The sequence below is a fragment of the Cyprinodon tularosa genome, unplaced genomic scaffold (genome assembly GCF_016077235.1).
Source record: "Cyprinodon tularosa strain WSP-4 unplaced genomic scaffold, ASM1607723v1 ctg205, whole genome shotgun sequence".
Classification (NCBI taxonomy): domain Eukaryota; kingdom Metazoa; phylum Chordata; class Actinopteri; order Cyprinodontiformes; family Cyprinodontidae; genus Cyprinodon; species Cyprinodon tularosa.
The window spans coordinates 1,186,959-1,201,609 of NW_024038756.1; the positions used below are offsets into that span (position 1 = coordinate 1,186,959).

The 14,651-nt window shown below is 36.7% G+C and overlaps 1 protein-coding gene across 1 annotated transcript in view; it reads right to left on the minus strand.

Moving 5' to 3' along the window:
* Window positions 1–14,651, minus strand: part of LOC119783474 (FRAS1-related extracellular matrix protein 2-like) — a 120,351-nt gene that overhangs the window by 24,699 nt on the left and 81,001 nt on the right. The window contains exon 6 of the mRNA XM_038285032.1: window positions 11,801–12,052. Coding sequence (XP_038140960.1) covers window positions 11,801–12,052 — 252 coding nt within the window. The remainder of the gene's footprint in view (window positions 1–11,800; window positions 12,053–14,651) is intronic.

The window sequence follows — 14,651 nt, forward strand, 5'->3', positions numbered from 1 at the left end:
ATATGCCTGGTTGATGTCAGTGGTCATAGGATGATGTATATAATTTTTTGAAAAGATAAAAGTAAGACAAATGACAAATGGATGTATAAAAAATACTTTGTGTGGGCGTGCTCTGGCCTCCATACACCCATGTATGAAGGCCTTACTTCTCGAAGACGGGTGACCCGGGTTCGAATCTGACCTGTGGTCCTTTCCCCGCATGTCTCTCCATCTTCCATACCCCCTTTCCTGTCAACCTACTGTCCATAAAAGTGACCCACTAGTGCTGTAAAAACTACAAAAAAAAAAAACAATATTATGTGTATTAACTGAACACACCTAACCTGTCATTACCAAAAACTTATATTTTAACTGCAACATATGACTGCATACTATTTGTTGGATCTTGATGTACTGTTTACTGACACATTTCTCCATAACAGAGTTGCATTGTGAGTTGTGAATTCAAGTATCTCTCTTTGTCTCTAACTGATGATATGATGATAGAACCATGACTCAGATGGCAGCACAGGAGGACCACAGAGTGCCACTCCTGTCAGCTAGGAACAGAAAAAAAGGCTAAAATTTGCACAGTCCCTTCAGGCTTTGCCAGTAAACTTTTGAAAAGAGTTGTTGGTCTGATGAGTCTATTTCAGCTGAAAATTCAGATGGTGAGGTCTAAATTGTCCTGTGACAAGATGCTAGGATAGATGCATCCTACGCAGGCTGGTAATGGTGGTGTAATGTATTGAGGAAGCATCACCGTGGTGATCATGTGAACACAGGGGTGAGCAATTCAAAACTGTAAATGTTTCATAATTAACAAGAATCTAAAAAATAAATGACTGCATACTGTTTTGCAGGATACTGGCCTTTAGGAAGTGAAATTACACATCCTTGCATTAAAAAAATAACACCAGTGCATTTAACACAGTTCAGCTTGTGTTACTAATTTAGAAAAACCAGAGCACTTTTTAAGGTTAACTACTTCCAGATCAACTACTACATGGATAAATAGATTCACACCTTTTTTGTCTAGTGTTTTAGCTTAACAGGTGACTAGAGTGGAACACCAAAGAAGACCATTCTATAACTATTTCTTTTCACTCTGTAGAACTGAGACTTCTTGTCATCACGTAATCATGACGGAGTGTTGGCCTAGTGGTTAGCCTGCACTCTGGGTCCCTGAGCAAGACCCTTAACACCACACTGCTTCTCAGACCCCACACAATGGCAGCCCACTGCTCCCCAAGGGGATGAGTTAAATGCAGAGGTAAATTTCTCCAGTGTGAAATCAATTAAGGTAAATTATTATTATTATTATTAGTATGCCAAACTACTAAGATGACACAGAAGTTAATTGCGGTACTATAACGGACAAGAAAATAAACAAAACCTCCCCCCCACCAATCTGGGGAAATATTTGGTAACAATCTTATCTTAAATGCGAACAAAAATGATGAGTAAAGAAATATGTCAAACTGTGTACATTATTAAGGGGGATGTTGGAAGAGTGTAAATACTTTGGTGTTCACCTTGATAGCAACACACTGGAGAGAAAACACAATGATGAATGTGTCTATACTGTAAGAAAGGAAAGACGGACTGTTCTTGAGGAACTTTTTTCCCCTTTTGTTCCTACAGCAAGCTGCAGATCTTCTATGAGTCGGTTACGTAGAATTCAACCTCCAATGCAATTGTCTGTCGCAGCAGCAGCATCTAAGCCAGTGACTGAACAAAAGCTTAACATGCTGACTCTGTTTTTGAGACTGTTCTGGAGCGCCTGGCGATGACTGTGTAAAAATGGATATAGTCGAAAAACATAATGCAGAACCCTGACACATGTCTTGACAAGTGCTCATTATAGCAATTAAATGTGTGTTCAGTCAGATGCTTCATCAGATCCACGGGAGACAGACTACTACAGGACATCCTTTTACCCCCCTGTTATATTTGTACATGCTGGTGGATGGATCATCTACTGTACAAACAAATTTTGGGGAAACTTGAATAAGAAATTAAAACAGCTTAAAACAGCTACATTGTAACTAAACTGACAGAACAGAGGTCTGCCGTCTAAACATTTCAGACACGTTATCTGTTTCATAAACAAACTGAAATGGGAATTAGAGCAGTTGTCCATGCACATTTAGTTTGGAAGGTCGTGTTGTTATTTCACAGTTTACTACAGTTTTGGCATGTTATATCATTACACAAGTATGCTCTCTTGTGCCATTTTCCCGAGCCTGACATTTTGCTATTTATTTCAAACCTCACTGATAAACTGAATCCCTGCTGGAGTTTAGGACCAGCATTTTGACCATCTTTGTTGTTGCCACATGCTGGTTTAATTTGGACCTGTCAGCAGGTGCATGAATCATTTGTAAAAGCACACGCCACCATGGGGATAAAAATAAAATCCAGCAGCACATTAATCTGAGGTCAGACTGTAGGGAGCCCTGACCTCACAACCTTTCCTGTCCTCTTATTCAGCTTCTCGGCTAATTGTCATTTGCCCTTTCACATAGAAAGAGCGCCGCTGTTCGTGGGCTTTAAGGTTCATAGTTACCCAACTTTGAAAGGGCAAACTGTTACCCCATTATGTTTTTAGTCAACATGATAGTGTTTAACCTATTAACTCCGTATTAAGAGTTTTAATCTCTCTACTACACGAGTACACAACTCATCAGTCAATCCACCAATACTCCCTAAACAAAAGGTTTATAGAATTGAAACAACAATGCACTCCAATTAATTTTCCAATTTTTCACAAATAACAATGAGGCACGCAGAGGGTGAAACAGTCCCACTGGGAACAGGTTGTTCTTCATCTCCTGACAAAACAAATAAGTACTTTTCACACATGAGGATGATGTGAACACTGAAAACAAAGTCTCTTTGCATGACTGTCTTTATCTCTGAATGCTGGAGAACGGAGATAGAAACACAGAGACAGCACACAACCAGCCCCCCACCCCTAGCAGCTCAAAGACTTTTTTGAACAGGGATTGTTTCCTAAGGCAGCAAAGCGGAGATTGTCCAGTGTGTATTAGACAGATGCATCCTTCACAAGTCCTGCTGTCAAATTATACTCATTTCCACTCCCTCTTCTCTTAAATTCTGGCATGTATTCTAAAAATAGAACGCGTAATATCAGCCAAGATAAAACATTAAACCCTTCAACATCTACATATCTCTCCGTCTATCTATTACACTGTATTTTATTTATATACTCTAACTGGGCCAGGAAACAGGAAGCTAAGCAAAGTAGATAACAAAGGCTTTAAGAAAATTGTCAGTGGATACATTCTCACTCTTGGCTTCATGGAAGAAGTGACAGCTCAGGGTAACAGTATCCAGCGAGTATCAAACATCAAGCGCAGCCTGTGCCCTCTCGCTCCTCTCTTTTACCTTTTCCTCCTACACACAGCCAAAAGATGTAGCACTGGTTTGAAGTTCATATAGAATTTGTGCATTTTTAAGCTGGCAGTATAAAAGAACCAAAAACATTAAAAAGCAATGATTTTTGACTGATGAAGAAAGGTGGTGTGGCTGCATATATTATCTGAATTAACTATTAGAATTAATTAAGGAAATGTGTGTTTTTTTTTATGCTTGATTAATGTCCCAAAATTCCAGCCCACATTCCTTTGTCCATGGAGAGGTCCCCTATGAATACATGTTAATAGAGACCTTCATATCTGCCATCAAACATCTCTCAATTTTACACCACTTGATGAGTGATGAATGGAAACCTCATCCACTTTTCCTACTGGGACCACACCTCTGCTTTGGCACTTCAGTGTGTGAATGAAGGCTGGGCTATGTGTGAAAACAAATTGCAATAATTGCTACTGCGTAGGTGTCAGGAGGCGTTTCTGTCACATGGCCTTTATCTGAACTATATAGAGCATCCTCAGTCATACCTTTGAGCAGTTTGTTGGCTTTCAGAAGGAAGCTAAGAAATAAGATTCTGTTTATTAGTTTAAAAAATGATACACCTTTTTTAAGTATTAACACCTTCATCAAAGAGGTTGGAGTAAAAGAACTACAGCCAGTCATAGTAAAATATCAAATGTTTTCACATCTTTTGCAGCTACTAAAATTTTTTCCAATAATGCCTTGTACTAAAGGTACCATGCCAGTTTTTTTTTTGGGCCTTATATTTAAAAAATAATCTATGAAATAACACATTTACCATTAAAACTGAATATTTTTTAAATGAAATATTAGTTGTTTTCCTCATTGAGTCGCGTATCATTCCACCTCTGAAAGCTGAACAAAGTCTGAAAACTCTCAAGGCTGAGATACATATTTTCAATATTTATATACTAGTTAAAAGAACCCTTAATATCCCTCAGCAGCAAAGAGCCATTTTGTCTCTTCACTTTGTGCCTGAATCATCACTCTGCTTCACATCATTGATCTCTGACAGGAGAAAGTGCGCGTTTCTTTCAGTGCAGGCACAGTGCAGTCAAAGCAGGTGTCTCCCAGAGGAACCAGCTCTACATAGACATTCCCCAGTTACTCATTTTTTTCAGGATAGGAAGGGGCTCCGACTCAGAATGCAGAATTAATGAGAAACAAACATGAAACAACTAAAATATCACTTTATGCACAATTTTGATTAAAGAATAGCATTATAACGTAATGCAAAGCTCCATTTATCTTCTCATCAACCACTTTCCTGTCCTTGGGCTTAGGATTATGTGTATGATTTCTTTTATATTAAACAAATTGTTGCCATAAAAACTATCAGTATTATTATACTGTTATCCTATGAGATTATGTTCTTGCACCTCCAGATATACCCTCTGCTGTGTTCTCTGCATCGCTTATGGCAAACTGGAAAAAATGTTTTTAAAGCTTTCTTTCAAACCATAGAGGACTTTGAATGTTTTTATTTGACAGTGGCTTTTTTCTTTCACCTCCTCTATACGGTCAGGTTTGTGGTGGTGCCCGGATAATATTTGTCCTGTAGACACATTGTACCATCAGAGTTTCGCATTGTTGTTGCTCCTCCAGAGTTACAACCGTCCTCTTGGCCACTTCTGTGAGGAACCTTCCTGTTCTTGGCATTCATATAATGCGGGTTACACTGTCTTGTAAGGTTTGCATTTTTAGATGCTGGACTGATCAGAAAATGAATTTCAATTGCTCTGACTGAATCTGTATATAATATGTAGGTCCCAGAGGTGCTTTATGGCATCCTGTCTTCTGTTATTGTGCCCTAGGGCAGCTGTAGCTACAGTGTACTTTGCTATATATATAAGCACAAGCAATTTAGTATTTATATTTTAGATGACATTCCAAAATAAAATACAATGGTTTAATGGCTTTAAAAATGTATTTTATTTTTTAAATTTTTCTAGGGATGTCCCGATCTGATGTTAATATCAGATATCAGGTAGATATTAACAAAAATACTACTATCGTATTTTATTGGCCAGCATCTAAAATCTCAGATATTTTCGTGCTAACAGAAACACTCTGCTTCTGTAAAAATTTCTGTAACTCATTGGCTAATTTTACATGGGTCAGTTGTTTTCATACCTTTTAACCCTAACCCTGTTGAAATTTGCTCCATTTTAGTAATATCGCTTGATCAGACAATTTCTAACATTGTACAGAAAAAAAATAAGTAATAAAAGCTGGTATGATTCCCCTAATTTACGTTGGCGTGATAAATAATAACGCATTGTCATGATTTTTATTTAAATTCATTTAAATAAAAAAATAATTCATTAATTGTTTTATCTTTTTCCTTCCACTTCACAATTATGTGCTTTTTGAGACAATATTTAACATAAAATCCAGATAAAATACATTAATCCTTGATTGAAATATCAAGAATAAAAAAACGGATGGTTGTACATTCTAAACTCAAAATAAAAGCTACTATTAATTAAATCAATCAACCAATCACTTAATTAAGTATACATAAATATTTTTTCTTATATTTTTGAATTTTAATATTAATATTACAGTAACGTCTGCAATACTGATTATGACAACTGAAATATTTTTTGTCCACGAATGAAAAGTCCATCTTCAAGAATAAGTAGAAGAGGGATTATTAAACTTTTGTTATCAAACCACACTGTTTAATACAGTGTGAGGATGGGCGTATACCTCTGTAGTCAGAGCAAACTCATCATTGAGAAATTACATGGCACCCAGTTTTCCTGACCTCATCTTGAAGCTTCACCATCAAATAATTCCTCTTATTAAAGTTGGATATTTCGGCCTGACTTTTCTCCAGAAGGCCTTTGGCTAGTCCTGCTCGGCAGATTAAATTTGTGTTTGACCTTGAACATGCTGAATATGTATCAGAGTCTGAATATGCTTTTGGTCACCTCCTTCTCGTGCATGGTTATGTAGAGCTGATTCACTGTTGACAGTGAAACTTCAGATCAACAGCTTGACAATTTCAGCCAGATGGTTGCAAGTGCAACTTGTGTATTTCCAATAGGACAACAGTGCCAAACAGATATGAAAACTGCAGTTGGAATGCATTAAACAGCCTTATGCCGTTCAGTACTCAACTCTATATAAAAATCTCAATGACTGCCAGCAAAACATCCAGTTAAAATGAGCTTCACTGTTTCTGCCATAAAAAAGTGGCCAAACATCCTGTAAAATTCATGCCAGCTTGTTTCAGTTTACAGAAAACATGTAGTTTCTGGATCAACAAAAAAGTGTGTAATTCTCATAGCCCAACTTTAAATTTTTACAAGATAAATAAAATAGGTTAAAACCTGACAATTATAATATTGCCATATGCAACCAAAACTAAAGAGCCGAATTCCCCTCTTGTTGTAAGTAACAAAAAGATAACAACCTTGCACATTTAGAGTGTAGCTATGCAGGGCTTTCTCCAGCAGACAGGTGCTGTAGAGTTTAATCTGATACAGTACTAAATCGAGCAGGCATCCTTAAGCCTATTTTTTTTAGCTGATGTGGAGAAAAGTGAGCATGAGAGAGGAGCGAAGCAGGCAGCAGATGAGAAATATATGGAAGGAGAATGAAACACTTGACTTTAACCTAAGGGAAGGAAAATGAGTCTAAAAAGAGCAGCGACAGTCACTTGAGAATTTTCTCTTTTTTGTGGTTTTCACACCGTTTACTTTTGATGCAGCGTTTATAGTCTAAAATTAACTTATTGTGGGCAGAAAGAGTCATATAAACAAGTGTGCAGACGCAAATAAACACATGCTGTTGTGCCATTTGTTTCAGTATTTTCCTTTGAAAGATCGAGGCTGTATTAATAAGAAACGGGCAGACGTTGGATTGCCTGGGTGCAGGTTTTAGAGTTCTGTCATGAGCCGTATTATCCTCTGGGAAACGAAAAATGACATATCATCTCTCTGAGGAGTTGAGCTTTGCAAACACATTTGCATTTCTTTATACTATGAAGCAAGGTTGGCATATACTGACAGTTTACCAACAATCTAAATTATGCTAAGTTTCTTCTTAACTAGTCAGCATACTTGTACAGAGAACATATTATAAATGTGGTACATTTATAAAAAAAAATCAATTCTTAGTAGTAACAATTTTAAATCTTTTATCAGTTTGCTTAAAGGACCTCTCCCATTATAATATTATAATGCAAAGAGGTTAAAAAGACATTTAAAGGGGAAGCATGTTATTCTTCTTTAAGGTAAAGCTCAGTGTTGATATCAAGTTTATTTTTTAGATTACCCATTATGAAATACCAATTTTCAAAGATTTTAGAACAAAGGTTTAATTTTTCTTAGATTACCAACCTATGAGCGCGAGATATTGCCAGCCTATTTTCTAAAAAGACAACAACTGATATAAAGAAAAACAAAGAAAATTTGTAAATCAAATTAAACACTGTATCACAGAGCTACACAGAGGCACATTGGACATTTGAAAATTCACAGAGTCAGTCAATCATAAGGACAACTTAGATTAAACATTTAAACTGGCAGTCATGCTTTTAAACTGTGCGCAGAATAAAACCCAAACATGCACAGGAAGGACAGCTTTGTTATTGCAATGCAACACTATTAACAACTGCTCGTTCCAAAATTACTGTAATATTTTTTTATTTTCAGACAATTTAGCTTGAATAAATAATAATAATCCTTTTATAATCGAAAGGGTGGTCTAATGTCGGAAAATTTAGATTTTTCTTCTATTATATATTAACTTTCCCATTTACTCACTATAAAAGTGAGTAAATGGGAGGCCACACCATTCTCTGCAGGATAGTATTTGTAAATCAGACAGCTTCTTCCCATAACAAACCAGATTCGTTCTCAAGGTTTATTCATAACATGTTACTGTTTAAAGTGTCTGTAATTTGTTTTGACTCTGACTACTTTCCATTGTTGTAAGTAAGGGGGAACAAACGCTGCCCAGATCAGAACAGGGCAGAATGCTGTGCCATTAGGGCTGTATGATGACTGTTCTCTCTTTGCAAAGATATGAATAAATGTGCCGACTGAGTGAAATCCATCGATCTCCGGTTATTTAACTAGGATGAATAGTTGAATACTTTTTTCCCACTACAAAAATCAAACCAGAGAAAGAGAAAACGGGGTGTTCATGTGAATTTGCAACTTTTCTTGGTGTACATCAGGGCTCAACATTGGGTCCTGTTTTATACTACAGGGTCATGTGCAAATCATGCTCAGTGAGTGAAAACCAACCAAAGATCTTGGACGAAGAGGCTGCAACGAGCATTAATCTAAGCTACACATTCAACAAAAACAAATTGTTAAACGGCTGAAATCCTACAAAAATGATTCACTGTCTATTAAAGCAAATCATGTCCTTAGTAATTAAATGCTAATTGGAAGAACAGCTCAAGCAAGACAATGTTTTCTATCCACCCATACATTTTCTGTCACACTTATCCAAAGAAGGGTCACGAGGGTTGCTGGAGCCTCTAGCTGTCTACGGACAAAAGGTGGGGTGTACCCTGGACAGGTCACCAGTCCACCACAGGGCAACAAACAGGACATGCCAATTAACCTAACAGTCATGTTTTTGGACTGTGGGAGGAAGCCGGAGTACCCGGAGAAAATCCACATATGCTCAGGGAGAACATGCAAACTCCATGCCTCCAGAGGAGGCCAGGATTTGAACCCAGAACCCTCTTACTGCAAGGCAGCAGTGCTACCCTCTGCGCCATTTTGCATTATATGACAGTGAAATGATTACACTTGCTTCCAACTATAGAAAACAATCGAGGACATTTTCTACTTGGAGAAATAAACTTGTGTTTATATGAAAGCCAGTGTCAACGAGCATTTCACAGGTCGAGGGCTAAATGTACTTCTGTCATGTATAATGTATTTTCAAGGGGTTCAATTGATCTCAATTGAGGCCTGAATTAAGACTTGAACTAAAAAATAAAAAAAAGGAAGCTGATTGAAATATGCAGTTGGAATGAACAATGAAAATATTTACAGCAATGAAATAGAAAGGTAAACTTTCACACTGAAAGTCTTCAGCTAGGATGAATTGCTGATGAATTTTTGGCAGATATTCCTAGAGATGGACTAAAAGGAAACAATGTATGGATAAAGATGGATAGATTGTACAGGAAAGACTGGTGAACAGATGGATGGATGGCTGCCTCTACATGAATGGTGCAATATGAGTGATGGATGAAGCGATGAATGGAAGTGTACTTGGACTTATGGATAGAAAAACAGATACATGGATGCAAGAATGGATGGATAGATTAACAAATGGAGAAAAAGTGAGAGGGATAGATAGAGGGGGGCAGAAAAAGGGATGGACCAATGAATGGATGGGTGGGTAGATGAATTGATTGATGGGTTAAACAAATACAGATGAATGGAAGAATGGATGGGTTGATAAACAGGCAGGTATGTTTCCATTTTTATCAACAACATAGGAGTCTTTTAAACGACTGTTTGTACGTTTCAAATAATAAAAATAATATTAAAATGAGGGGTGGGAGAAAACTGCTGCGCACGAAAAGAACTGATATGGTCATAGGGAAGAAGTATTTTTAAGTTACTGGGGTAAAAAAGGCAAAACAGTTATTGAAATGTGATACTTTTTTATTTTAAATTCAGATGATAATAAAACTAATAAGCTTTAATCCAAAATGGAAGATAGGGATGGGATTTAAGAAACTTTCTTCTTCCCACTTCTTTTTTAGCTAAATGTGTTTTGCCTGTATATTTACTGTATACATGCACAAACATACAAGTATGTTTTTTTTTTCTTCATTGATGATCCGCTCGAAAATAAATAAACATTACTAAACATTATTCATTACTGTAAACTTGCAGTTTGCTTTTAAAATTCGTCCTATTTTGGTATAGGTCATTGTCACTGTCTAATAAATGATGCTGTTGGTCTGAATTGATTGCTTTATTTTATCAATTCTGTCCCGACAGATCTTAGAATAAAAAGAAGCACAAATTTTATAGATATCAGTAAAACTGAAAAGTTAGACTTGTACTTTGTCAATCCATAGTGTGGCATTTATAAAAACCACAGGCAGTGACATTAATCTATAGAATAAATCAATGTAGAAAAGTGAGACAGTAAAGGAAAGTTTTAGTTTGAAGCTGCAGAGCCCCAGTGGGTCCCTCAATGTCCAGGAATATATGTCTGTGTTTTAGGATAAATAATATTCTCAGAACAGGAACTGTTAAATACAAAGAAAATAACTCATCCATTTATAATAAAACTAGAGATGTCTATGACTTACTGCTTCAGGTTCCTGTACCTCTTTATGTGAATATTCAAAGGTTTTCAATACTCAAGTTTATAGTTCTTTTTTTTTAACTGAAAAAAAGAACATAAGTGTTCAATGTATATGTATGGTATATTTTGACAGCTGCTTTCCATGAAATTTGGATGGAGGAATTGAGAACAATAGACTAAACAAAGCAGAAAAGAAAAAAGAGGGGACACATGTCAGAAAATGAAGATGAAACAAAAGGGGATGGTAGAGGGGGTGAAGAATAGGAAGAAGGATAGACACTAGGAAAGAAGTTTGTATAAAAGAAGGAAAAATGGGATATAAAAGGAAGGAAAAAAGAAAGGACACAAGTAACAAAGGACGGAAACATACTGAGGAGAGAAGGAGTTAGGTCCCCAGGAGAAAAGGACAAACGAAATAAAGAAGAAACAAAAGAAAAGAAAGTAATAAAGGATACAAGAATAAAAAGAAGAGAAAAATTGAGGACAGAAGAAATGGAGGTAAGGCACAGGAAAAAAAGGGTACAAGAGAAGAGAAAAACCAGGACAAAAAAAGGCCAAAGAAAAGAAAGAAAGGACAAAGAGTGGATTGATTGAATGACAACATTTAATCAATGGCATATCAAATCCATAATTAGCCAGACCTGGAAGATAATGAACTGATTGTGATGGTGAACAACTATAACTAATTTTCCAAAAGTCTTACTTTGGATGTCAAGTGAATCTGAAAACAGCCCCCTGTAGGAAAAACTCCACAACGCATAGTTTACAAAAACCTCTGACAGTATTTGTAAACAGTTAATCTTACCAGTTTACTATTTTCATTTTTATTTGACAATATACATGTTATCATGTGTCGTTCAATTCTATACTTGCAACAATCTTGTGCAAAGTTCAGCAGTATCCATAGAAGATTAGGTCACTCAATATTTATTTAAAATTATCCAAAAAACTTCTAATATTTTGTCATTATTGGGATTTTATGATACATATTAATACAAAGTAGCACAAAACTGTTAAGTGAATGTAGTGGGAACAAAGCAGTTATAATCTTCAACTTTGAAGTAATAATAATAATAATAATAAAAAAAAATGAGCTTACCGTCATCCATATCTTTGAGGATACTGACTTTTGAGGTGGGGTAGTGCATTCCTAGCCGCCCTCCAACGGGCAGGGACAGAGTCACATTGAAGCTCTCCTCCTCCTCGTACAGAGAGTCATCGATGATCACCACGCGACATATCTTTTCCCTTTCTCCTTTGTCAAAACGAAGGACGCTGCCGTGTCCCTCTGGACGGGAAATGTAGTCCGAGTATGACAGAACAGCGGTGGGGATTGTTCCAGTGGCAGAACCTTTGGAAGAACCAGGACAAAAGGAGCAGAGGAAAAGTTTGAAGAGTTTGTGGAAAAGATCAGCAACATTGATGTAAAGTAGAAATGCATTACAACAGTTCACAATCTAGGAACTTGCATATTCAACTTTAGACATTTGTTGTTCTATAAATGGAAATGATTCACACAGAAATTGAATATAAACATACATACAAACTTTTCATAAATGTTTAGTGGATCCTTAACAATTATGGTTGTGCACTTCAAACCAAATATTTACATCTAACAACAATTAACTTTTCATTGGATGATCCTGAAGATAAAAAATCTATGATGTAATGTAAAGCTGTCAGTCGTTCTCTTTAGAAAAAACACAGACAATAATATCTACACTGGAGGTCTTGAACAGGGGGTCCACGAGCCCTAGGGGGTCCACGAAAGTACTGCATGGGGATTTGGAAAGTTTTGGTTGATTAGACTTTTTTTTATATTCCCCCAGCAAATTTTTCCACTAATTGAAATGTCTTTAAATCCAACTTAAACAGGAATTCAACACACTGTAGTAAACAGATAAGTGGAGGCAGTTGTCTTTCAGTCATTAATGCACACATTCAGTGACATAGAGGAGCTCTTTCAAGCTGGGCACCGTTTCATTCACAACACCTGTCCCATCAACCAGGAATCAGAATCAGGGATACTTTAATAATCCCAGGGAGAAATTACTTTCATTACATTATTCCATCTGTAATAGAGTGACTATAGGACCAGTTTGATATAACACAATTTCATACAATATATATATATAATTAGTAGGTCCCTGCTCCATCTCACCATCAGTTTGGGGGTCCTTGGCCTGGAAAACATTGAAGACCCCTAATCTACTCCACTGACAACCAATGTGAGTACAAGATTTGCATTTGTATGTTAATGCATTGCCAAATTACTACTCTAATTCTTGTAATAGAAATTACTTCTCATTAGTACATCTGGACTACTCCATTATCCTTTTATTAACCAAACTGTTGGAATAAATTTAAATCTTAATTTACTTGACCTGTGAAAATCACCCAAAAAAATCAAACCAACAGCTCCTGCAGAGTAAAAAGTAGGGAAAAAAACTGGTTAAACTGATAGCACATTAAAGAGGAGCTGAATTTGAACTGATGTAGAAGACTCAAAAAGAAGTACCAACCAGTCAGCAGCTACAAATATGTAACTAGACTAGATGCTGTCAGAAAGAGTCTTGGAAAACCAGAGCACCGAAGTAACATTCTTTTGACAGATACTTGAACTTTTAACAGAAAGATGAAAAAAAAAGATAAAGAACAGCTCATTCTCTGTAGATTGGAACATCATCCTCCAGGACAGGGAGGCTGTTTGATGGCGCTGACATATATGAGATCTAGAGGTCCTAAAGGCATATACTCAGTGGTGAAATACACTTTGTGCATATTTGACCAAACAAGAAAAGTTTAAAAAATGACTTTTTAATATGAATATGGACATTTTCTAAAGCGTTCAATAACTAAAGCAAAGTTAATAGAGTTTAACAGCTGGTTAAAACATGATATGCTAATGAAAAACTGCACCATGTCAGCAAATTCCAAATCTTAGGGTAACATAACCCACTAAGACAACAATATGTAGGATAAAGCTAATTAAATTACAGTCAATAATGCAGCTTTTATCTCAAAGCTGCAATAAGTGGACCTTCATCTAAAAACAGAGCTTCTGTATTTAAAATAATGTAAGTGTTGCCAAAACAGAGCGCAGCATTCGGTAATTTATGCTATCAAAAGAGCGGCACCCTCTAAACATGGAAGCTAGTAAGAGAAGAAAACCAGAAATAGTCTCAGTAATACCTAAAAAGATATAGGCATCCTTAAGAACTATTTGCACAAGTTACTGTGGTTGAATCATCTACATTAGTCATCTTTAATTATACTGTGCAATATACTCACAAGACCATAAGACACTGTCTGAAAGTTTTTCTTTTACGTTAAAAGGGCCTGGTTCTTCTCTACAGTTGCCACATGCTTGCTAAGGAAGACATTTTATTATAAAGTAGATCACTTGATTGCTGTTTTTAATAAATTGAACTGTTCTGTATTGTTATAAGATGAGTTGAATTGTATTTTATTTATATATTAGGGATGGAACGGTTTATGAAAACCGTCTGAACCGTTCGGTTCGACCGTCTCGGTTCGATTCGCCTGTGTTGCGTTCGGTTCATGCGCGGTTCCTTTTTCTCATAGGCGAAGCGATTACACTCCAGAGCAGAAGGTGGCGGTACTGCGACCAAAGCCAACCACCAGTAGTAAACAAGAAGAAGAAGAAGCAAAGCAGCGTAGCCGGGTGTAGCAGAAAAAAATCAGTTGTTGTGGAGAATTGTGTGGGTATGGCGAGTGGGAAAGAACAGGAGTTGGAAGACGCGCCAGCAGCACTTTATAGGTCTGCTGTATGGGACCACTTTGCATTTAGAGTGACCTACGATGACGGCAGAAAGAAAGTTGTGGATAAAAGTGCAACAGTGTGCAAGCATTGTGCAACACGTTTTGTTTATGCTAACAGCAACATGACCAACATGTCATGCTAACCCCGAAATCCCACATACGCCGTC